A 23,593-nucleotide genomic window follows, 5' to 3' on the forward strand; every position below is an offset into this window, starting at 1 on the left:
TTATTTTAAAAAAAGGAACATGAAATTCTAATAAAAAATTTATGAAATAGATCTATAAGCCATAATCTTAATAAAATGTTTGTTAATAAAAATAAAGTTTTAATTTTGATCAGACTTAATTTTATTCTTAAAAATTTACTAGAACAAATTGAAAAATTCGAATATAAGTTGATAAACACTAATAAATCAGTAAAATTTATTATATATATATATATATTATTTATATATATATATACAATTATTTATAGACCCCTGCGTTTTCGACATTATTCAACTTTTAGTTGAGTTTCTCAATTTTTCTAACAAAACTTTTATCATCTTGATGAAGTTTAGTGAGGTTAAATAAAAAACTTTTAAAATTTGACATTTTTGACAAAACATTATTAATAACGTTATTACTACAGAAAAGCTCTTTTCGGCATCAACTGCCATCATCAGCGTAGTTATATAGTAATGTTCCGTCTTTGTATCTTTGTTTTCACAGCGACTTTGATTGCAACTTATAGTAGTAATAACGTTATTAATGTTTTGTCAAAAATGTCAAATATTAAAAGTTTTTTATTTATCCTTAATAAACTTCATCAAGATGATAAAAGTCTCGTTAGAAAAACTGAGAAACTCAACTACCAGTTGAATCATGCCGAAAACGCAGTGATCTTTATAAATAACTGTATTTACGATATTCTAAACCCAAAATAAATATATCTATGTGAATCTTTATGCAGAACCTCTCAAAATTTGTGAAATCATTCGTAGATTAATGAAATAATTAAAAAAAATTAAATTAGACTATGCTTTTAGTGTTAAACTTATCTGTCAAAGGTTTGAAAACTTGTCAGTTTAACAAAAAATTTTCTCTACACATAATGTGTTTGTTCTCAATTTCAGAATTCTTCGATGCAATATAATCCAAATTGCTAAAAAGTTATCTTAAAATGCTTAAATGATTTTAAAAATAGAATTAGGCTACATTATCATCACAAAGAAGTTGCAAAAGAACACATTTCAATTTTCAATTTTTGCAGATCCTGATTCAATTTATTTAGAACACACAACGCCGAAGCTGTAGACATTGTACTGTAAAAAACAACCAAAACTTTATTAAAAATCAATGCTGAAATTTAGACAATGTAAATTTAAAGAGCGTTTCGATGATGAATTATAAGTATTTTGCAAAATAATCCATCATTTGTCAAAAAAACGTAAAAAATGTTTTGACAAAATCTGAAAAAAAGCTCAAAAAAATTTGACCGGAGGCCTCTAAAACCAGCAATTTAAAAATGGCAAGGTCACCACTGGACGGATAACACAAGTCGTTCGTGGTGGTGTCAGGAGATGAATGTTGGCAATTCATTGAAGTGATATTGTTTTTTATAAATTATTTTGAACAAACTTTGAATAAGATTGTTTTTGAGCAACTTAAAAGAATGTTTTTAAATGAAAAAAAAACAAAGTCCTGTAAAAACTTGAATTACAATTCAAGATTGGTAAAATTGAACCTCCCATCTATTGAATATCAAAAAATAAGAGGCGATCTAATTCTAGTCTATCAAATACTTAATATAATGGTGGACTCTGTGATTTGTCCACAGATGTGCAACAGACCTGATGTTAACATCAGAGGTCATCAGCTCAGTCTTAAATGTTAAAAAGTTGTCATGAAATGCTAAAATGATTTAAAAAATAGAATTAGGCTACACTTATAAGCTTCCATTGAACTTCAAAGTTTTGCAGAAATTGCCTATTTTAGGAGATATTTTGCTATTCATAAGCTAAGTTACTATATGCTGGACTGAACAGAAAATACCTATCAGAAGCTCATTCAAATGCTTCACAAAATGCTGAACAGGGGAATACATTATATAAAAAATTTATTTCGATGGCAAAAAAGATAGCTCTTGGTAAATGAAAAAATAGGAAATCGTTATCACAAAGAAATTGCAGAAGAATACATTTCAATTTTTGCAAAACCTGATTCAATTTATTCGGGACAATCAACGCCGAAGCGAGTACCGTAGACGTTGTATTGTAAAAGAAATTTGTAATTCAACCAAAACCTTATTAAAAAATCACTGCTGGAATTTAGAGAATGTAAATTTAAAGAGCGTTTTGATGAGGAATTTTAAGTATTTTGTAAAATAATCCATCATTTGTCAAAAAAACGAAAAAAATGTTTTGACAAAATCTGAACAAAAGCTCAAAAAAATTTGACCAGTGAATTCATTATATAAAATATTTATTTTGATGGCAGAAAATATAGATCTTTGAATTTTAAGTATTTTGCCAAATAATCCATCATTTGTCAAAAAAAAAACGTAAAAAATGTTTTGACAAAATCTGAACAAAAGCTCAAAAAAATTTGACAAGTGAATTCATTATATAAAATATTCATTTTGATGGCAGAAAATATAGCTCTTTGAATTTTAAGTATTTTGCAAAATAATCCATCATTTGTCAAAAAAACGTAAAAAATGTTTTGACAAAATCTGAACAAAAGCTCAAAAAAATTTGACCTTAGGCCTCTACAACCAGCAATGTAAAATGGCAAGGTCTCCACTGGACGAATAAAACAAGTCGTTCGTGGTGTCAAGAGTTGAATGTTAACAATTCATTGAAGTGATGTCACGTCAAAGGCAAACAACCAGGCCAATGGACGTTAACAGATCGGTCAACAGTCGGAATGATGAATGTGGTGTGCAGTGCATGTAGGGCACTGAGCCCGCGAAATGCATGTAGGGATTGAACCCGCGCTTGAACGTCAATGAACATGTTTGAATGCGTGCGTGTATGTCAATTTGATGATCGCATGCTTGTTTATTTGACATTCAAATTCAAACACTAACATTCATTATAGTTTGCTTCTTTTTTATTGTTTTTTTACGATGTTTGTAATTTAAACTTTTTGAATAAAAGTTTCAAATAGCCAAATGCCTCGTCATCTAATTAGTGACGCGCATGAATGGATTAACGAGATTCCCACTGTCCCTATCTACTATCTAGCGAAACCACAGCCAAGGGAACGGGCTTGGCAGAATTAGCGGGGAAAGAAGACCCTGTTGAGCTTGACTCTGGTCCAACTTTGTGAAGAGACATGAGAGGTGTGTAATGTAAACGGAAAAAAAAGAATAAGAGTAAGGTAAAGCAAAGAAGTATTAATTAAATTCAAACAGATATAAAAATTATAATTTGTTAATAAATAATTAAGATAAAATATTAAGTTCTCTACAAATAGGTAATATATATTAGGTATATAAGCGAAAAATTTCACAAAATTATTTTATTTTTTTTAAATTATCACCTAATTTACACAACTTAATTTTTTGCGTTTAGTTAACATTTTTTAATAATATTCTTTACTGTAATACTCTAACTTCAAAACAGTGTGGATCATTTATAAATAATTTTCTAATAAAATGATAGTGAACGCGTTTAAAATCACAATAATTTTAGTGACGTATATATAAAATATAGATTGTGCGTGCGTGCGCGCGCGCTTGTATGTGTACATATAAGTATATTTTTATTTATATTTTTATACAGTTGTTGTTACTTAGCGTAAACATAGAAAATATGATGATTTTAATTTTGTATTACATATAGGTATATTTTTATTTATATTTTTGGTCTTTAATTAATAAATCCATTAATAAAACAAATTTAATTAAATTTCCTAATTTAATTAAAGTTGATGATAAAATAATTGATGACAAAACAGAAATTTGTCAATCCTTTAATGAATTTATAAATTTTTTACTTCTCATTTTAACTCTGTTCTTAATAATGTAGGTCCTGACGAGATATACACGTTTTTGCCACATTCAAATCCTCATATATTTTTCATGCCTGAGGTTTTAGAAATTGAAATACAACGGATTGTGAAAGGGCTTAGTAATTCTCACTTACAGGCTGACGATTATTCCTCAAATTTCTTGGTTAAACAAACGATATTATCAATTCCTAAACCTTTAACTCATTGTATAAACCTATCTTTGCAGAAGGGTATTTTTCCAAATTGTGTGAAGACGTCACCCCTTATATAAATCTGGTTCTCGTGTATTAATAAATAATTATAGACCTATATCCATAAACTCTATTTTTTCTAAAATTATGGAAAAAGTTGTCCATCATCGTTTATCCAGTTTTTTAGATAATTATAATTTAATTAGTGATAGACAATATGGTTTCCTTAAAAATTGTTCTACCGAATTAGTTATATTGGATTTAAATCAATGTTTTGAATAGTATTGAATCTAAGGATTTGGCTATTGGAGTGTTTGTGGACATATCTAAAGCGTTTGATACTGTAATACATGACTTATTGTTAAAGAAACTTCTTAATGTTGGTATTAGAGGTTCCACTTATGAATGGTTTGTAAGTTACTTAAGTAACAGAACACAATATGTTTCAATGGGTGATTCCGTTTCATCGCTTTGTTCCATCAAATGTGGTGTTCCACAAGGTTCCATTTTGGGACCACTTTTATTTAACATTCTTTTAAATGATCTAACGAATTCATCATCACGCTTAAAATTCATATTATATGCAGATGATACAACGATTTTGTTGAATGGTAAATCCATAATCAAGTTAACTCAAGCGTTAAATGAGGAATTAGTTAGAATTTCTTCATGGATGAAATTCAATCAATTGAAGATAAATTTATCAAAGACCAAATGTATTTTGTTTGGTCCATCTATTGTTACTAACCTGATAAATTTTGAAATTTTTATTGATGATAACTTAATCCCTAGAGTTCATTTTCCTATTTCCTTTAGTTGTGAGCGGCGAGGCTTTTGAAGATTCGCTTGATTTTTGCTTTGTTTGATCTAATTTAATTTAAATAAATAAAATTAAATTTGTTATTTTATAACTCTAATTTGAAAAAATGAGTTCCGAGTCATTAAAGTTAGGAGATGGATTTGTGAAAAAGCCGTTGATGTGATAGAAAGTTTTTTTTAAAGAAAACTACCATGCAATGAAGCGTGACACTAAAGAAAAAGTTAAAAATTTTAACAAAAAATGTATTCTGGAAAGCGCCAAAATTGTTGATCTTGACCCAGATATGCAATAGAGTCAGAGGTTGTTTTTATATTTATAAAATATTTTCAAACCTTAAGTTCAATTTTTATGAATATTTTAAATTTTTATACAATATTAATTTTGTACATTTGACAATGGTTATTGCATTAGGTGGGTCTGTAAGCACTATGGAAATGTTAAACCGTCTGCAAATTTGAAAAAAACTGGGACACGACCTAACCAGACATCCTTGTTGTGTGTTTGCATTGCAGAAGTTTATGTGGCATACTGCAAAACTCGGAAGGTAGTAATAAAAATTAAATTGAAATATTAAATAATGATTAGACAATAGTGATAATAATATTTTGTTTATTGTTGTATGTTGCTAGTGATAATAATACTTTAAAAAATTAAAATGAAATTTTTAATAATGATTAATGGTAATTAAAGTTTGTTTATTAATGGTGAAAATAATATTTAAAAAAATTGAAATATCTAATAATGAAATGGTAAATTTTTATAGCAAATTTTGTGACGGCTGCTTAAACATTTTAGGAGTTTATTATTAAGAAGATATCTTTGGAGCACAACCATGATGTTGGTACATCTGTATGCAGATAAACGACGCCCTGCAAGAGCTGCTTTGGAGCAGGCTAAAAATGTTGGATTCTAGTGCCAACCCAACACTTGTAACAAATTTCCTACATCAATTAAATTTTCTTGTAGCAAGAAAAGATGTATTAATTTGAAGCAAAAAACAACGTTATTCATTATATATTTTAACATGAATTCCATTGCATTTGAGATTATATTTCATAATGCCAGGTTCACTAGAACCCCAGAAGAGGAGCTGACGGCCGCGCTTGGATTGCCTGGTGTTACAAGTGAAATCTTAGTTGACGAGAATGGGACAATCACTTGTGTTTCTTTTTGCACAGATGTTCAAAAACAGTTGGCACAAAAACATGGGGAAGTGGTTCTTATGGATGGAACATACAAAATCAATAAGTATGGCATGCCCCGGTATACTCTGGCTATTGTTGATCCTGAGCATCAGACAGCCAATAGCACATGCCTTGCCTGCTCGAGAAGATGAAGAGCACATAACATTTTTTTTAAATTTTATTAAAAAAGAATTAACAGGTAAAGTTGAATATTTACCTATGTTCATTATTTTGGAAAAGCATTATCTCTTTTTATTTTTTTGGCAGGAGTCAGCAATGAATGTATCTTCATTGTTGACAAAGAGTATGCTGAAATAAATTCAATCAACAATGTATATCCTAATGTTGATGTGCATCTTTGTCGATTTCATACGCTGAAGGCATTTATAGAAGAAATGAAAAAACAGGGAGTAAATAATAATCAACATTTGTATAAAGTAGTTAATTTAATTTGTGATGATTATAAAATAGATGAAACTGCAAAGTAAATTTTACTACTTTATACTATTTTTTAAGTTGCTGGAGCATCTGGTGTATTGTCCTGTCAAAGAAAAATTTGACACTGATGTACTAGAAATTGAAAAAAATTATCCAGAATTTTACTCTTATCTTGCAACAAACTGGCTTAATAGACCAGATATGTTTGCAGCATATGCACGTGCTAGGAAAATGAACAACAGCATCAAGTCTGTAATAAAAACTTCTCAGAGCTCTATTCCTTCATTGATTCGCTAGCTATTACAGTTGGCAAAAGTGCAAACATCAGCAATATCACACACTGTATCCAACAGAATGACGAAAACACAATCTGGTTTGCCAAACTGCTTAAATGGCTATTATAAAATGCTATCGAAACTTGCTTTTGAGTTGGTATATAGAGAATTTAAAAAAGCAAAATTTATAGAAGAGCAAGTGTTGCATCTACCCTGCAACTGTTCATTTGTAATCCAATATAGACTGCCGTGTCGTCACTATTTAGCTACATTGAAGAGTAACAAAGAAAATCTATATTTGGAGAGTGATGACAAATGGCTGTCAGAAATTTCTGAGCAGCAAAAGAATACATCAGTGATAGACAAAGATGTTTTCAAAGGAACAACACAATTGAACACACACCAAAAAAGGTGTAATTGCATTTGTACTTTCAGAGTTGCCAGAAAGAAAATTTTTAAACGCGTTGGCCTGGTTGAAGGATGTCGAGGCTAAGGTAAAAGATGGGTCATGGGAAAAAGTCCTTTTTTTCAAGACACCCCTTCAGTTGTTGAGATTGAGGTTGGCTAGTTTGTTTTTTCAATTTACTTTATAGATTGATAGTCAAAAAAGTACATTACAAAACACACTAACAAATCCAATTAGTCTGCAACAGTACATTGTATATCACAATGTCAAAAAACAATATGCAAGTATAAAAGTTAAAAATATATGACATAATAATAATTAATTAAATTAAAAAATTACGATATTAAAATTTTACCAGGCTGTTGAAGCTGACGTATCAAGCAGCAGTGAACAGGAGGATGTTGCAGATCATGTGGCCAGTGGCAGTCAACCAAATCATAGAAGATGATATTGCTGATAACTTACAGGTTAGTGCGCCAGAAGAAAATGGGCAAGTTGCCAATTCAAACATTTTGTATCATGTTGCTATCAAGCGCAAAGGACGTCCAGCAAAAAGGAAACAACAACTGTTTCAACAACGCAAACTTACGTTTGAAAAGTTGCGTCCGTCTGCGCAAGATCAACTCAGACTTTTATGGGTTTTATCTAAAAATAAACAACCAAAAACTGTGTTCAGACGGATTGCATAGCATCAATTAACGACGTTAAAGAAATAATTGATCCAAGATGCACAGATGACCGTGCTAATATGTCCACCTTGAAACAATATTTTTCCAATGAAGCTTGGACAAAATTAGAAAATAAGATGTGGTCAATTGGACAAAATTTGTACGTTTGTGTTGTTTATGGACCTTACTCTGGAAGAGACAACCAAACTCGTACTTCGTGGGTGCAGTGTGATGGCTGCATATACTGGTATCACTGTTCATGTGTTGAAATGAAAAAGCTACCGAAAGGGACGTGGTTTTGTCGACAGTGTTGATATAACAATCTTGGGTCTTTTAGTAACTGTTTCGTCTTAACACACGAACAATGTACCCGTGTGCATTACTGTGTAAATATGTGTGTTTGTCTGTGTGTGTTACTATCTGACACTTGATGCAATGAATTTTTATTTTCAAAATTGTCATTCTGTAACAAAAATGCTTTATATTGTCTTAATAAATTTTGCATTTTGACTTCGTCCTGTATCGTCAAACTTTGTTGTACAGACTTCTCAACGACGAATTTTTCGTGTGAATCTCACGCTTTTCACCGTCTTATCTAAACGTCGTATTAGCCCACTGGTGATTCGCTCGCCTTATAGCATCTCAACGTCGAATTCGACGTGCGGGTGCCTCACGATTTGTAATTTCAAGTGGCGTATTCGCCGTGCGATTCCGCACGCTTTATAGTACTGACCATATATATATATATGTTTATACGTCTACACACACACAAACATATATTTAAAATAAAAATATAATAAATCCATTTAAAATATATATATATAATATATATATAAAACACATATATAATATATATGTATAATATATATGTATAAAACACACACATACGTACATACTGGTACAGCACTTGTTCATGGATCCCGCACGTGTTTCATTTGCAATCATGTCTGTTAAAATTTTATTTTTAATTCTAATTCTATGTTTGTTTCTTTGTGTGTATTGAGGCTCACTTCGTTTGCTGGTAGGAATAAGTTGGAGATTATGTTGAGGAATGTTCGATTTATTAGCGTTTCGCCTTTGTTGTCTAACTAGTACAAATTAGACAATTTACGACCTGCAGAAATAATTTTATTAAATTAAACAAAACCAACAGTATCTGTAACTATCTAATGTAAACGGAAATAAAAGAATAAGAGTAAGGTAAAGCAAAGAAGTATTAATTAAATTCAAACATAGATATAAAATTTATGATTTGTTAATAAATAATAACGATGAAATATTAAGTCCTCTGGAAATACGTAATATTTATTAGGTATATAAGCGGAAAATTTCACAAAAGTTGTAGGTTAAAAATTAATTTTTTTTTAAATTTTATCACCTTATTCGCAACAACTTAATTTTTTGCGTTTAGTTAACACTTTTTAATAACATTCTTTGCTGTAATATTTTAACTTTAGAACAGTGTGAATCATTTATAAATAATTTTCGAATAAAATAATAATGAACGCGTTTAAAATCCATAATAATTTTAGTGACGTATATATAAAACATAGATTGTGCGTGTGTGTGAGATGTGCGTGCGTGCGTACGTCTGTGTGTGTGTACATATAAGTATATTTTTATTTCATATCTTTATACAGTTGTTGTTACTTACCGTAAACATAAAAAATATGATGATTTCAATTTTGTATTACATATAGGTATATTTTTATTTATATTTTTATACAGTTGTTTTTACTTACAGTAAACATAAAAAATATGATGATTTCAATTTTGTATTGAAATCTTTATACGATAAACAAACGAAAACAAATGTCTATTGTTAGATCACATTTCGTTCTTTTGTTGTTAGTTTTGCCTACACGTTTAGCTCGATGAGCAACACAAACATAACTTCGAATATTCGTTTATTTTCAAGGTTATAAGTTTGTATTAATATGTTTGTGTGTGTTTGTTTTAAGATAAACTTTTTATAAGTTTGTATTTGTGTGTGTTTTTTAATATAAAAAAGATCATGACGAGGAACGTACACGTGTTTCATTGCAACGATTAATATCTTGAAACAATTGTTGATGACGACCGTGGAAACATAAACGGCGTGAGTTAAAATAAATTGCATTAAGCTTACATATACAAACATATCAAGTTTGTATTTGTATGTGTTGTGTATGTGCATGTGTGCATGTGTTTTAGTATAAAAAAAAGTCAAACATATGTAAACATATAATAAGTTTGTATTTGTATGTTTGTTTATATGTGTATGTGTGTGTTTATGTGTTTTAGTTTAAAATTCCGATCATACATTAAAAGGACTGTACTCCGTAAAATAATTGTTTAACAAAATTAATTAATTAATTAATCACTGTCCATTCTCTAGTCTTTAACGTCGATCGTGAACTTGTACCCTTGGTCACATCCCATGTAGGCATCACTCATGAAGTAGAGTGTGTAGGTGTGTTTGCCTGGATGCGGTGCCACAAAGTATAAATCCTTGTTGACTTTCTGTTGCAGGGAGAACCACTTGAGGGCCACCAAGTTTTCTGAATTGGTGTCGCCGACGACCAGCCACCATCCCTCCTCACGTTTCTGTGGAAAGAATGGCGCAATAATGGAGCCGGCAAATTCGTCTTCTCTTTCAAGGGTTACCTCCACTTTCACCGTTGATCCACTAGCAATGTTTTCCTTGTCGATGATGTAGTAGGTCAGTTCAATGTTGGGATATCTGTTGCAGAAGCGAGCCACGTCTGCCTTCTCCAGCTCACTCATCTGCAAGAGTCCAAGTGGAGTTTTCAATTTGCGTCGAAATGAACCTCATCCTCGAAACTGCAACCTCAAATGCCGGCCCATCATTTCCACCGACAAGATGTAATTCATCGACAGCGAACAGGCTGGTGTTTTAGATGGCGGTCTCTGCTTCCACCTCCTCGGTAGCACATCCCATCTCTCTGGAGTGCCGATTACGATATGTCCCTTGGCAAACAATTTCAAATCAGTAGCCATATCCCCTGTCAGGAAAACGACCTTCTTGCCCAGTTGCTTGCCAAACTTCTGCAACCATCCCTGATAGACCAGCTGAGCAAGAGCTTCAATGGAAATAACATAGACGCATTTGTTGTTAGGATCTTGTGTGAACATCCTCAAAATTGCAAACTCGGTGCAGATCGTCTTTCCACTTCCTGTTGGAGCCCCGACAAACACGTTGTCATTGCTGTTGTACAGGGCATTGAAAACTTGAGTTTGGATGGGGTTAAAAAACTTGAACTGGTCTTGGTAGAGCGCCTCAAAGCTTCGATTTCTTAGAGCAGAGACGGGCAGAGGTTGAAGGTCAAGAAGTTCAGTTGGTGGCGGGTACTTCTCGGGTAGGATGAGATGATGAAAGGATACTGGAAGCTTCGTTTCACTGCCGATCTATCTGTCGGATACAACTTTGATGAAGTATTGTGGCGGGAGAGGTTCAAAAACTGGAACAAAGAACTTTATCAGGTGTTCATCTGTACAGAACTTTGCTTTCAAGAGGAAGTACTCGTGATGAAGAATAAGTTGGCCATCAACATCCTCAACAATGATCCAGAAAGCTTCCGACTGATCATGCACCTTATCATCCCACTTAAAGTCCGGAGTGACGGTCAGCTCCACTCTCAACATGGACCTCGTGATTGGTTGCACGTGAACAGACAGGTCCAACTTGGGCAGCTGCAGGATGTACTTGTGGACGGTTTTACCTATTTTAGGCATCCTTATTAGTTCCCCTATCTCGTGCGGGTTCAAATCGTAGAATCTTTCCCATGGGAAGTTCTTCTTTTCTAATTTCTTAATCACATCTTCGGGCATTTTCTTGAACTGTCTCAGAAGACTCATTGATTGCCACATTCTCCTGTTAATCCTCTTGCAAAGGACCAACGCCTTATCAGTCAGTTGGGCCCATTCTCTGTGTAGAACAATTTCATAAATGGCCCTCATCAACCTCGAAGCTGATTGGGTGACAAAGACCATGTCAGAAACGAGAGCGAACCCATCGAGTTTGAGTTTGGAGATGTAGGCACGTTGACTTTTGCACTTGGTTCTTCGATGCTTTCTTTGATGGGTATTGGCACACGTTCTAATAATTTTGAAAGCTCCAATTTCTCTTCATCTCTGACAGTTATGTGCTTGAACTCAGCTGACAGGGAGAACACTCTGAACAGCTCAATCTCACTCAGCATCGGCTTCAGCTGCTGGTTATACGTTGCAATCGTCTCATGAGAAATGTAGTAGTAGCTGGCTATGCGACCTAATTCTGTGACCTGAAAATGACCGGCCTTCTTATCATATCTGATTAGGTTGTGTTTATCAAGAAGGGAGGCAGCTGTGTGTATTAGATCTGACCTATAGCCTTCCAATAGAAAATCACTGTCAACTGGTACACTGTACAGGGCCGGACTATGAATCATTCGAATGTGCAGATATGTGTATCCTAGCAATTTAACAGCATCCTTAGCGTTCTGAACAGTGCCCAACACAATCTCAGCATTCAGGTTATCGAGTAACTTTGAGATGAACTGTGACTCGATGGGCAATTGGTGGTTCATGAGGGACAAATAAGATTGAAGTTCTGTGTGATTGGTGATCAATATGCCCTTTCCTTTTGTATAAACCTGCGTGCCCTTTATGATGACGGTGTGTGCTGGAAGATTGACACCCCATGCCAGGGTTGATGTGGAAACGAGGACCTGGATGTGTCTGTCTGCAAAGAGATCTTCAACCAAGGACCTGTCGACTCGAGTCATGCCAGCGTGATGAATAGCAAATCCGTAAGGCATCAGGTCTTTCAGTTCGTGGTTATTAACGTCCTGAGCATCTCTTCTGAGCACCTCAGTGGAAGCACTGCTCTCCTTGAGGAACTGACCAAGTAAATCATTCTCCAGACACATGTCCCTGATGGCTCGTGCTGTCTTGCCAGTTTCCTTTCTTGAATGGACAAACACCAAGACCTGGTTTTTTCCAGCATGTTGCATGACCTGATCGTACACAATATTATTCATGATCTGGAACCTCTTGACTGCCTTCTTCTCCATGATGCCAATGTATTGTTGCTCCAGAGGCACGGGTCTGTATGAGTTGTCGAAATGGAATAGGGCATGATCGGGCACCCTCAAGAACTTTGCAACATCTTTGTAGTTTGGCAGTGTGGCACTTAAGCCAACGACACGCACTTCTTCTTGCATCGTTTCACAGTTTCTGATCGTTCTAGCTACTAGAGCTTCGATGACTGGACCGCGATCATCGTGCAGGAGATGGATCTCATCAATGATAATGAGTCTGACAAGTTGGGTGTAGGTCCTTTCCCCACCTTTCCTCGTTATGATGTCCCATTTCAAGGCATGCATTTCTATTAATTTTAGCACATAGATTTTTCACGCTGTTGGAATTTTCGATCCCCTTTTTCCAATTATTAAAACCTGTTTCAATGAAACGCTTTTTTGGAGCAAAACTGCAGTTCGATGTAGAAATAGCTTTTTGACATGTGGAACAAATACATCGTAATGTATTTGTCACAGTCACATTGTATTTATGAAAAGTTATTGGTTGGTATCATTTCAATCCGACTCGTCAAATAATATAGGTTTTGAGGTCATTAAAAAATAATTTCTAAAAGGTAAAATGAATTAAACCATTTCAGTAAAAATGAAATATTTTGAGGCATGTATATTTTATCGTTAGGGTCGCCAGTTACTTAAACAATTTTTGTGCCGAGTTGCTCCAAGAAAAACTCTTTGTGACCGAGACCGAAAGTTTCCACACAGATTGGCCAAAAAATTGAGCCATTATTAACAACTTTGTATTTGTGATGTTTGCATTTTTCTGATTTTAGTGTTTGTAAACAAAATTCAGAAATTATTCAGCTCCAAAAACAAGAATAAAAAGCTAAAACAATTAATATACTTATCTTTGGAATGTTTTGAAAATAAATCCACAAACGCTTTGAAAATATATATCAAATGAACCGCGCTTCCATGGAGATATTTTGAACCGGGAGAAAATTATCTGAAATTTTTATTTAAAATAATAGTAAAATAATGATAATAAAGTTATCCATCCACCCTGGCATCTTTATCAAAATATGCCAGCGAATGTTAGTGAATAATAAGTGAATAATAAATAAAATCATAATAAAATATTTATTCAATATTTATGTTTGAAATGGCACAACGGTTTGAGCAAAATGTAAATAAAACTGAATGAAATTATTCAGCAAATGTGAACAAATGTAGAAGAAAATTAGATAGACCGGCTCCATCCTTCTAAAGTCGGCGCTTATGCCAGGGTGGATGGTTTCAATGATCTTAAAATTATCAATTTTTAAAAAATATTTTTGCGCCATTTTGTCGACGCTATTTTGTCTAAGCCATTTTGTCGACGCCATTTTGTTGGTCACGCTCTCCGGTACAAGAAAGCCTATAGAAATTCATCAAAATAATAATTTAAAAAATGAATCATTGATAACAAATTTCACACCAGCTACCGCTCAGTAAATGTTTTGGGCGTGGCCCAACTTGGGACAGCTTGCACAACAAAGGCAGTGGGTGTGGTGATCGACAGGGGACAAGAAGATACTATCCAAGTGGCTGCACATGAGATTGGACATATGTAAGTGTTTCTAAATAATATAGCCTAGTTCTGAGTTGCTGCATAGAGATCCCCGAATATCATTAAAAATGTGTGATGTGTTAATTAACGTGTTTTGATGTACACGTAGTAGTCATTTGCGGTTAATTTGATAATGGATCTTACATTTAAAAATGTTTTTGTTATGTTTTCTCACTGAGTAATTACCAATAGAAAAAATATTATTTAAAACTTTGTCCGTACTTCAAAACATCATTTCTAATTTGTAACTATTTTCTAAAGGAAACTGAAAAATCAAATTACGTTCTTTAAAATATAAAATAGTTTGCTTGCTAGAATCAGTTTCAAAATCGAAAACAAATGTTTCCAACAGTCTGGGTGCACCTTACGACGAAGAGAAAGGAAATACGTGTCCTGCCAGGTATAGGTACATCATGNCCGCCAGGTACAATTCATTCGGCAGAAATAACCACCACACATTTTCTCCTTGCTCCATGGAGTATTTCCAGAATTATGCTCACAAATTAGACAGGTGATTTTTCGGAGAAAATTATTTGCCGTGTGGTGCCTGAATGAAAAATGTGTCAGCAACTCCATCAAGCCTGATTTCAAAGGTCTGGTTGAGTAGGATTATTATCTGTTGTTTTTTTTCACTGCAAAGCTAATATTTTTTTGTAATTTCTCGGTAGCATATTTCTAATTTTAATAAAACTTAGGATTAATTTTAAATAAAATAAATGTTAAATATAAAAAAATCTTATGGTACTGAATGTAATGGAATATATTCCGAATTTTTCATGAAAATGTACAGAAAACGAGACAACTCGCAAACCAGACAACTCACCACCAAACATCCAACTTCCCGAAAATTGATGCATTCGAGGTATGAAGGATCAGCTTTGTATAAATATTCTAAAAGATGAGAAAAGTAGAAAAGAAAATTGTAATGAATTCTTGTACGACTGCTGTAAAACGTTCGCTCCATATGTGACAGGTGGTTTTTGAAATTTTAACCATTCATATTAAATGAACTAAATTTTCAAATGAATAATTTTCAATATCAAAATTTAAAAAATTTACCCTAAACAAGATAATTTTGTAAAATAAATGTACCATGGAAATGTACAGACAACCATGCAACAACACGCAGACCTGACACCTCAGTGCACAACAAAAACACCAACCCACTATGGCAAGCCCCCAAAGAGACATGCACTCAAGATAAGCATGCCCAATGGTGCAATGATTATATGAAAACTGAAAAAACTAGAAAAGCCTATTGCAAAGACTACATTAATTCCTGCTGCAAAACGTGTGCTCCGTACGTTTCAGGTGGTTTTCAAATGTAACATTTTAAATTACATTGAATTGAATTGTGTTTGATTTTTAATATTTCCAGGTTAAATGATATGAAAATGAAAGCGATTTATGTCACTCACTGGATAAACTATTTGAAAAAAAATTTTCATTGCATTTATTCCATTTTATGAAAAATTGGTTTGAAAAGTTACGTTTTGAAAAATGTAATAACGAAAAAGTTTTCTTATAAAATAATAATATATTGATAATATGAAAAGTTGGGTTTTGGTCTTAATCATTTAATTCTTCAGCAATTAACATTAAAAATGTTATGAGTAAAATGTCACTAAAATAATAATATAATAATAATAATAATCATTTTTATTAATATTATTTTTATTTTTTTATGTTAATTTTGTGGGTATAACATTTTAAATAAAAATGAACCAGGCTCTAGCTTTTAACTTTCATATTTCATTTTTTTAATAATACGAGGCAGTTTAGATGTATAGAGTATAAATAGAAGAGGGCCAGCTTTTAACTTTCATATTTCATTTTTTTAATAATACGAGGCAGTTTAGATGTATAGAGTATAAATAGAAGAGGGCCAAGGATAGAACCCTGAGGTACCCCAAAGTAAGGGTAGAAGAGTTAGAAGTAGAATTATTAAGAACAACAAAAGAAAAACGATTACAGAGATAGAAAGAAAACCAAGAGGGACTAATTAGTAATAATAAAAAAATCGCCTAGCAGCCTCAAAAGAATTGTATGATCAACAGTATCAATGGTAGTGAAAAATTCAAAAGCAAAAAGAAAAATAAGGTTACTATTGTCACTAGAGAAAAGGAAATCGTTATGTATTTTGAGTAAAGAAGTTTTAGTACTGTGAGCAGATTTGAAACCAGATTGTGATACAGGTAGCAAGGAGTTAGAAATTAAATAAAATAATTGGTTATAAACTACTTTTTTCTATTATTTTAGTAATTGAAAGTAATATTAGTAACAGGTCTATAATTAGATAAAGAGGAAGGATCTGAAAATGAGTTTTTAAGAATAGGAATAACAACAGAATCCTTATAAGAAGTAGGACATTTAGAGGTGGAAAGAGATAAATTAAATAATTTGAGAATGATAGGATAAAATATTAAAGAAAAATCTTTAAGTAAATTGGAAGGAAGTAGATCAAGAGAACAAGTTGTAGATGACACAGAATTAATAATATTAGTAAGTTCTAGAAGAATTACTGGAATAAATACAGAAAAAGATTCAGTAGTAAGTTTAGTAAAGTTATGAGGAGAAAAATTAGAATTAGATGTTATTAAAGAATTAATTTTATTTACAAAAAAGTCACGAAACTGTTGAGCAGAAAAAGATGAGTGAGAGGATTTCTTATGAAAAAGTTTAGATAGAACAGACAACCTATTTTTAGAAGTTGAAGCAGATTTTATAGAATTTTTAAAAAAAGTAGAGTGTTTAGAGAATAGTAGATATTTATAGTTCATTAATTTCGATTCACAGATAGAATAAAGAGAGTTAGACCTATTTAACCTATAGGCTTTCTCCAGTCTTTTAACATTTTTCTTAGCTAATACATAAGCATAGTCGAACCAAGGAACCTTACGAGTATAGAGCCTATAAGTAAAAGATTTAAGAAGAATAAGCTTATCAAGAATTGAAGTAATGTAGATATTAAAAGCATAGACAGAATCATCAACAAAAAAAAGTAAGTATCAAAAATATTTTCAGTTAGAGATTAAAAAAAATATCTTTATTAAGAGAAGACCAGCATCTTTTTAAATAGACATAGATGAATTAGAAGGAAGAAAATCTAAAGAAAATACAGATTCATAAAGGGGATGATCAGAATAATGAACAGAACTAGCAGAGATATTAATAGGCTTAGAAAAAGATGAAGCTATAATAAAATAAATAGTGTTACCAAAAGTTTGAGTAGGAAAAGAACAATATTGTGTTAAGTTAATAAAAGACAAAATATCATTAAATCTACGAGTGTAAGAACAAGATAAGTTACTGAAATGCAAGTTAAAGTTACCAGAAATATAAAAAGGAATAGAAAAAGAGTAGAGAAATTCTGCGAGTAAGTAAAATTCATCTATAAATATAGACAGAGAGACAAGAAAAAGGAGGTCAATAAATTACACTTACAGCAATATAAAAAGATAGAGAAGAAGACTTAAGAAATACAACAAGACATTCAAAAGAAAATAAATTAAAAGAGGTATTAATGGAAGCAGTAAATAAAGATTTAGAATAGACAGACATAAGAAGAATGAGAAGATAAGAGATTTTTTGGAGGTCTTGAGAGTTCAAAAAAGCTGTAACCATCAGGAGTGGCAAGAATAAGAGAGAGAGAGTTAGAGTCCTCGTGCCAAGTTTCAGCAAGACTAAAAAAACCAGTTAAGGAGGAAGAGATTATTTGCTGAAAGCAGAGTGATTTTTTGTTAATTGATCTTATCTTATGTTAATATTAAATAGTGAAAATGTAAAGGTAGGTTGGATATTGGCACTTTTAAATCTAGTTATATTATTTTAAATTAATAAAATTATTATTCCTATCATTAGTATTAATTACATTAGTGTAGGATTTATTAAATTTATTATACTTGCTATTAGTATTATAATTATAATAATTATTGTTACTAACTATATTTATTTTTTTGTTAGACGTATTAGAGTTAGATTTATTGCACTTATTATTTATTATTAGCCCTAAAATTAAAGTAAAAAATTCGCCGCTGAACTACTCTCGTCGGTGATAAAAGGAGTGTTAAAGAGGCTTAAGAGAAAGTTTCTAGAATAAGAATAAGTATAAGACATAATAATATTTACAAGTTATATAAAAAGATATAGAAAAAAATAATCATAGTAAAAAAGAAGAGAACTCACTTTATCAGTAACGTTCGATCCCGCGGCGATTGGTCCTGCTTTTTAAGACGATTGGTCCTGATTTCTAGGACGATTGGTCCTAAAAGGCGATTGGTCCTAAAAATTTGGACGATTGGTCCTAAAACTTCAATGACGTAAATAAGATGTTTTGAACATCTTTTTTGACTATACTAACATTCCAACAGGAAATAAATAAAAAAAGTTGAAGAAAATTTTACTAAATGTCATAAACTTACTAGCCTACTTGAAGTATTTTCTTTAATATTTTATCCTATTCTCAATCTTCACAATTATCATGTAATATGCTTTAATAATTCTAAACACCATTTCTTCTATTATCATACCTAATTCACAAATTTTTAAGTTTTTAACAAGTTTCGTAGCACAGGGTATATTCTTAATTCTAGCATGTTTCTTCTCAGATTAACAATCAATAAATCAATTCATTCGCTAAAGTGCCATTTCCGCAATGTTCAACAGTGTTTCTCGATGAATCTTACAAACAAATCGATTTTGAAATTTGCTCTGAACTTCATAAGTGATGGAGAAGTAGTTAAAGATCGAGGAAGAAAATTCCAAAGAAAACGACCAGGGAAAGCAAAAGCAGATTTAGCATAAGAGTGTTTAACATGAGCTAAGAAAAAGTAAGAAAAAAAAGACGATCGTAGACCAGGGCGTTTAGGTTTAATTAAAATATCTGATAAATACTTAAGAAATAACTTAGATTGAGACTTACACATTAAAGTGCAAATTTTAAAAATAATTCTTTACTTTATAGGTAGCCAGTGCAAAAGAGTAAGATATGGAGATATATGAAAAAAATAGACATGAGCAACTAGACAAGCAGCAGAGTTAAAAGCTTTAGTTAAAGGATATAGAGTAGAATCAGAATGACCATAGTAGAGCGAATTACAATAATCAATCCTAGAGGTAACTAAAAAAGAAACAAGAAAAAAGTAGAATCATCAAGAAAAGGCATAAGTGATTTATTGTACGTAGATGAAAATAAGAACTTCTATCAACATTGTTACTGCTAAAATTGATTATTGTAATTCGCTCTACTAAGGTCATTCTGGTCCTACTCTATACCCTTAAACTAAAGCTTTTAACTCTGCTGCTCGTGTCTCTATTTATTTTTATGTATCTCCATATTTTACTCTTTTGCACTGGCTATCTATCAAATGAAGAATTTTTTAAATTTGCACTTTAATTTATAAGTCTCAGTCTAAGTATCTATCAGATAATGTAAGCGCCCTGGTCTAGATCGTCTTCTTGTTCTCACTTTCTTAACTCCTGTTAAACACTCTTAGGCCAAATCTGCTATTGCTTTTTTTGGTCCTTCTCTTTGGGATTCTTTTCTTCAATCTCTAACTACTTAGGGCAGCGTGATGGCTTAGTGGTTAAACACGTCTGGTCCTGTTTCGCAGTGACCGGGTTCAAATATGACGAAAGAATCCCCGCCTATAAATGCTTTATGTGATACGTCGTTTAGCACGTATTCATATATGCTGTTTGTGTTGAAAAGCGCTGATGAACATCGCGGAAATGGCGCTATAGCAAAAATCGATTGATTGATTGATTGATTGATTGATTGATTGATTGATTGATTGATTGATTGATTGATTGATTGATTGATTGATTGATTGATTGATTGATTGATTGATTGATTGATTGATTGATTGATTGATTGATTGATTGATTGATTGATTGATTCTCCATCACTCGCGACGTTCAGAGCGAATCTCAAGACCCGACTGTTTGTAAGGTTCATTCGGAAATAGCGCTTTACTAAATACATTGATTAATTAACAAATAAGACTGTTAATTGAAATAAAAGAAAAACAATTAATTTAGAAAAACAAATGAATTAAAATGGCGTTTTATATTTAAAATTTTATAATAAAAAATACTAATTACAATAACTTATCAATGTTATTAAAATTTGAAACTTGGTTCAACATGTCTTTCACACTAATTTGTCCATTGTCGAATGATGTCCACATATCCTGAATTTGTTGATTATGTCTTAATTGATTTTTCCGTTTTTTTGTTTATAACTATATCATTTACCATATAATGTTTTTCAAAAATTATTTTAATGGCCTAATCATGCAATATATTAATCAGCTGGAAAAAGTTGTAACCGTTGATTGGTACATTTTTATTGATGCGGTTGTGCCAACCTTTAACATTGTTATTTGTTCTATATTTCCTTTTGAAGACCGATCACGTTTTGGGCGTAAACAATTTCCCATTCATCCACGTTTTTTTAATGTATTGATTAAGTTCTTTCAATTTCTCATTTTCCTCATTAACTGCTATCTGTTCAAACATCCTAGGTATCCATTCCGATGACAAAATGGCAATGCCAATAATAACTTGCATTCTTTTTTTTCATTGTACTCTTTTTGTAAGCCTAGTTCCTATTTAAAATTGTAAACGTTGATATATTGTGTTATAATAATTAATAGTTGAATTTTTAAAATTAAATTACTAGTTATAATTATTCAAAATTTACCTATATTTTCTGAAAACAGCTTACGTCCAGTGGAACAGGCATCCATGAATCGATACCTGCAAGATGTTTGTTGCAGCAATCAGACAGCTTGCTCAAAATCGCCTTAACAAATTAAGCGAATCCATGTGTATTAAAATATTTAAATTGTTTTTAAATATAAAAAAAACTATATTCCTCACGTGTGACTGACTTCACGTTCAAGTTTCCTGTTCCAACAATCCATTCGAATATATATTCCTAATCTTTTGTGCTTTTCCGCTCATTAAGCAAAATAAAGTAGGGATTTGTACATATCTATCATTATGTTTTATGAAAACATGTATAGTATAGAGTTGGAAAAAGGTTTTTTTACAACCTAAAAACAAAAACAAATAAATAATTTTTGTGTGAATATATTTCAATAAGTATCAAATAATATTGAAAACTAACGCTGAATGTTCCATCAAAACAATCTCTCTAGTGGCCTGTTTAATTAATATAAATTAAATTAAGGCTTTTTTATTATTAAACTGTAACAGATAAAATGAACCTTATTAACAATATCTAGCGCTGAAGTGAAAGGTTGCTCCATAGCAGCCTGGTAAGACTTTGCACAAATTTTAGCAAGGCCAGTAGCCTCAGCTATTGCTCGACAGGTGTGTTCTTTTTTTTATGGAAAAGTTATCGTCATGTTGAATAACCATACCTTTACAACCTTTATAAGTGGTCTTTCTTATCTTTGTTTTGCTTTTAACTGTTAAATTGTGCCCATCACTGGAAACTAAATGATCTCCTCCTCTTTTAGTTGCCTGTTTAACAATTTCAAATGTAATTATGGGTGGAATTTGCACATTTTCTGTTGTTATGGGTAATGGTGCAATTGTTTGTTCATGAAAAATTGATAGATTTTCTGTTACGGGTAATGGTGCAATTATTTGTTTATGAAAAATTGATGGATCTTCAGCTATTATTCCTCTCGGTAGAGTTCAACGTTGCTTTTGCGGATGATGACAATGAAATTGATTGTCGATGGTCGGGGTTTTTTACTACTTCGACATATTTTTCTACAGATATGTGGCAAATCACTCCCATCTGTTATCAAAATTTGAAATTAAATTAGAAATCGTTATTTCTAAATTTACAAGACACATGAAAAGATGCAACAAGTAAAATATTATATCAGTCTAACTAATTCAATTTTTTTGGTTTTATTTTATTCTTATTTTATAATTGAAAATAATTGAGCTTTTGTCCTATATCGATTGTTTACATTTACTATCTCTTATATATACTATATTGTTATAACCGTGCTACCGAACGCACTAGATTCTAGCGTATTCTAGTATGTTCTAGTGACTGGAGCATTCTGGAGTATGCTAGAATCGGACCATCTAGAAGAATCTAGAAACGACGCTTGCGAAGAGTATATAAGCGCACGTCGCAAGTGATTAGTGATATTCGTGATTAGTGATATTCGTGATTAGTGATATTCGTGATTAGTGAAATTCGTGATTTTGTGAATAGCGATTCGGTGAATTATTTAAAGCGATATTTGATTTGTTTGTTGACGTTGTCATAGCTATAGATTTTGAACGATTAAAAAGTTAATTGTTGCGTTAGTTTGAATTTACTGGAAATAAACGATTAGTTGATTTCTTCTGTAAATAAAGTTTAATAACTAATAATAGTTGATTTCTTCTGTAAATAAAGTTTAATAACTGTTTGGAATATTTTATTCTATCGAGGATTTGAGCCCGTCGCATCGTAAATCGGTTACGACAGCGAGTATTATAACAATATCTTATATCGCAATCTTATCTTTATACACTATCTCCTATCCTTAAGGTTTGCCTTACCTTACCGCATTATGTATATAACAGTTTAAATTATTTGCTTTATTATTAATTCATTTAATACAAATTAAGGAAAAATCATAAATTAAAAATATGAATAACTATAAAACATTTAAATAACTTACTTTGTCTTGCCTTACTATATCGGTAGGTGGTGTAGCCTGTACCACATTTTCAATGACACCATCTAATACAAACATCTCATGTTAGTGAATGCTGTTTTGCAGTGACTGTTCTGTCGTACACAACACATAAATCGGACATTTTTGCAGAAAATCAAAAGTAAAAAAAATAGAACAATTAGACCGTAATGAACAATTAGGAACCGGAAACTATTAACAACGACTTTGTTTAGTTATTACATGGACATGTAAAATAAATTATAAAGTTTTAATATATTTAAAAATTACATATAAAATTTTTTGGATTATTGAAAAAAATTTGAAAAATAAATTTTTTGGACCAATGGTCTTTTATTTTAGGACCAATCATCTTAAAAAACGGGACCAATCGTCTTTTTAATAATGGACCAATCGTCTTTTTAATAATGGACCAATCGTCTCAGGACCAAATGTCTGTAGACCCTTTTTCAGAAGCAAAAAACAAGAAACCATCCAAATTACAAAATCACCGAGAAAACCTGCAGCTATCACGCTAAACGTAAACATGAAAAATTATAT

At 31.8% G+C, this 23,593-nt stretch overlaps 4 protein-coding genes across 4 annotated transcripts; 2 read left to right on the forward strand and 2 right to left on the reverse strand.

Moving 5' to 3' along the window:
• Positions 1-6,756: 6,756 nt before the first annotated feature.
• HELRODRAFT_183599 (hypothetical protein) lies at positions 6,757-8,065 on the forward strand (the record flags this gene model as incomplete). The annotated part of the gene is made up of 4 exons (XM_009013191.1): positions 6,757-6,982; positions 7,113-7,236; positions 7,442-7,550; positions 7,760-8,065. 4 exons carry the CDS (start codon positions 6,757-6,759, stop codon positions 8,063-8,065), a joined length of 765 nt encoding a protein of 254 aa, XP_009011439.1.
• Positions 8,066-10,124: 2,059 nt separating this feature from the next.
• Positions 10,125-13,117, reverse strand: HELRODRAFT_183600 (hypothetical protein; the record flags this gene model as incomplete). The annotated part of the gene is made up of 4 exons (XM_009013192.1): positions 10,125-10,517; positions 10,608-11,105; positions 11,178-11,677; positions 11,764-13,117. 4 exons carry the CDS (start codon positions 13,115-13,117, stop codon positions 10,125-10,127), a joined length of 2,745 nt encoding a protein of 914 aa, XP_009011440.1.
• Positions 13,118-13,807: 690 nt separating this feature from the next.
• On the forward strand, positions 13,808-19,181 carry HELRODRAFT_194923 (hypothetical protein; the record flags this gene model as incomplete). Its single annotated transcript, XM_009013193.1, has 6 exons — positions 13,808-13,863; positions 14,250-14,378; positions 14,731-14,889; positions 15,508-15,689; positions 16,807-16,928; positions 19,044-19,181. The coding sequence occupies 6 exons, from the start codon at positions 13,808-13,810 to the stop codon at positions 19,179-19,181; spliced, it is 786 nt and encodes a 261-aa protein (XP_009011441.1).
• Positions 19,182-20,881: 1,700 nt separating this feature from the next.
• Positions 20,882-23,113, reverse strand: HELRODRAFT_183602 (hypothetical protein; the record flags this gene model as incomplete). The annotated part of the gene is made up of 5 exons (XM_009013194.1): positions 20,882-20,986; positions 21,106-21,183; positions 21,611-21,702; positions 21,767-21,869; positions 23,039-23,113. 5 exons carry the CDS (start codon positions 23,111-23,113, stop codon positions 20,882-20,884), a joined length of 453 nt encoding a protein of 150 aa, XP_009011442.1.
• Positions 23,114-23,593: the final 480 nt, after the last annotated feature.

Source organism: Helobdella robusta (genome assembly GCF_000326865.2).
Source record: "Helobdella robusta unplaced genomic scaffold HELROscaffold_112, whole genome shotgun sequence".
Taxonomy (NCBI): domain Eukaryota; kingdom Metazoa; phylum Annelida; class Clitellata; order Rhynchobdellida; family Glossiphoniidae; genus Helobdella; species Helobdella robusta.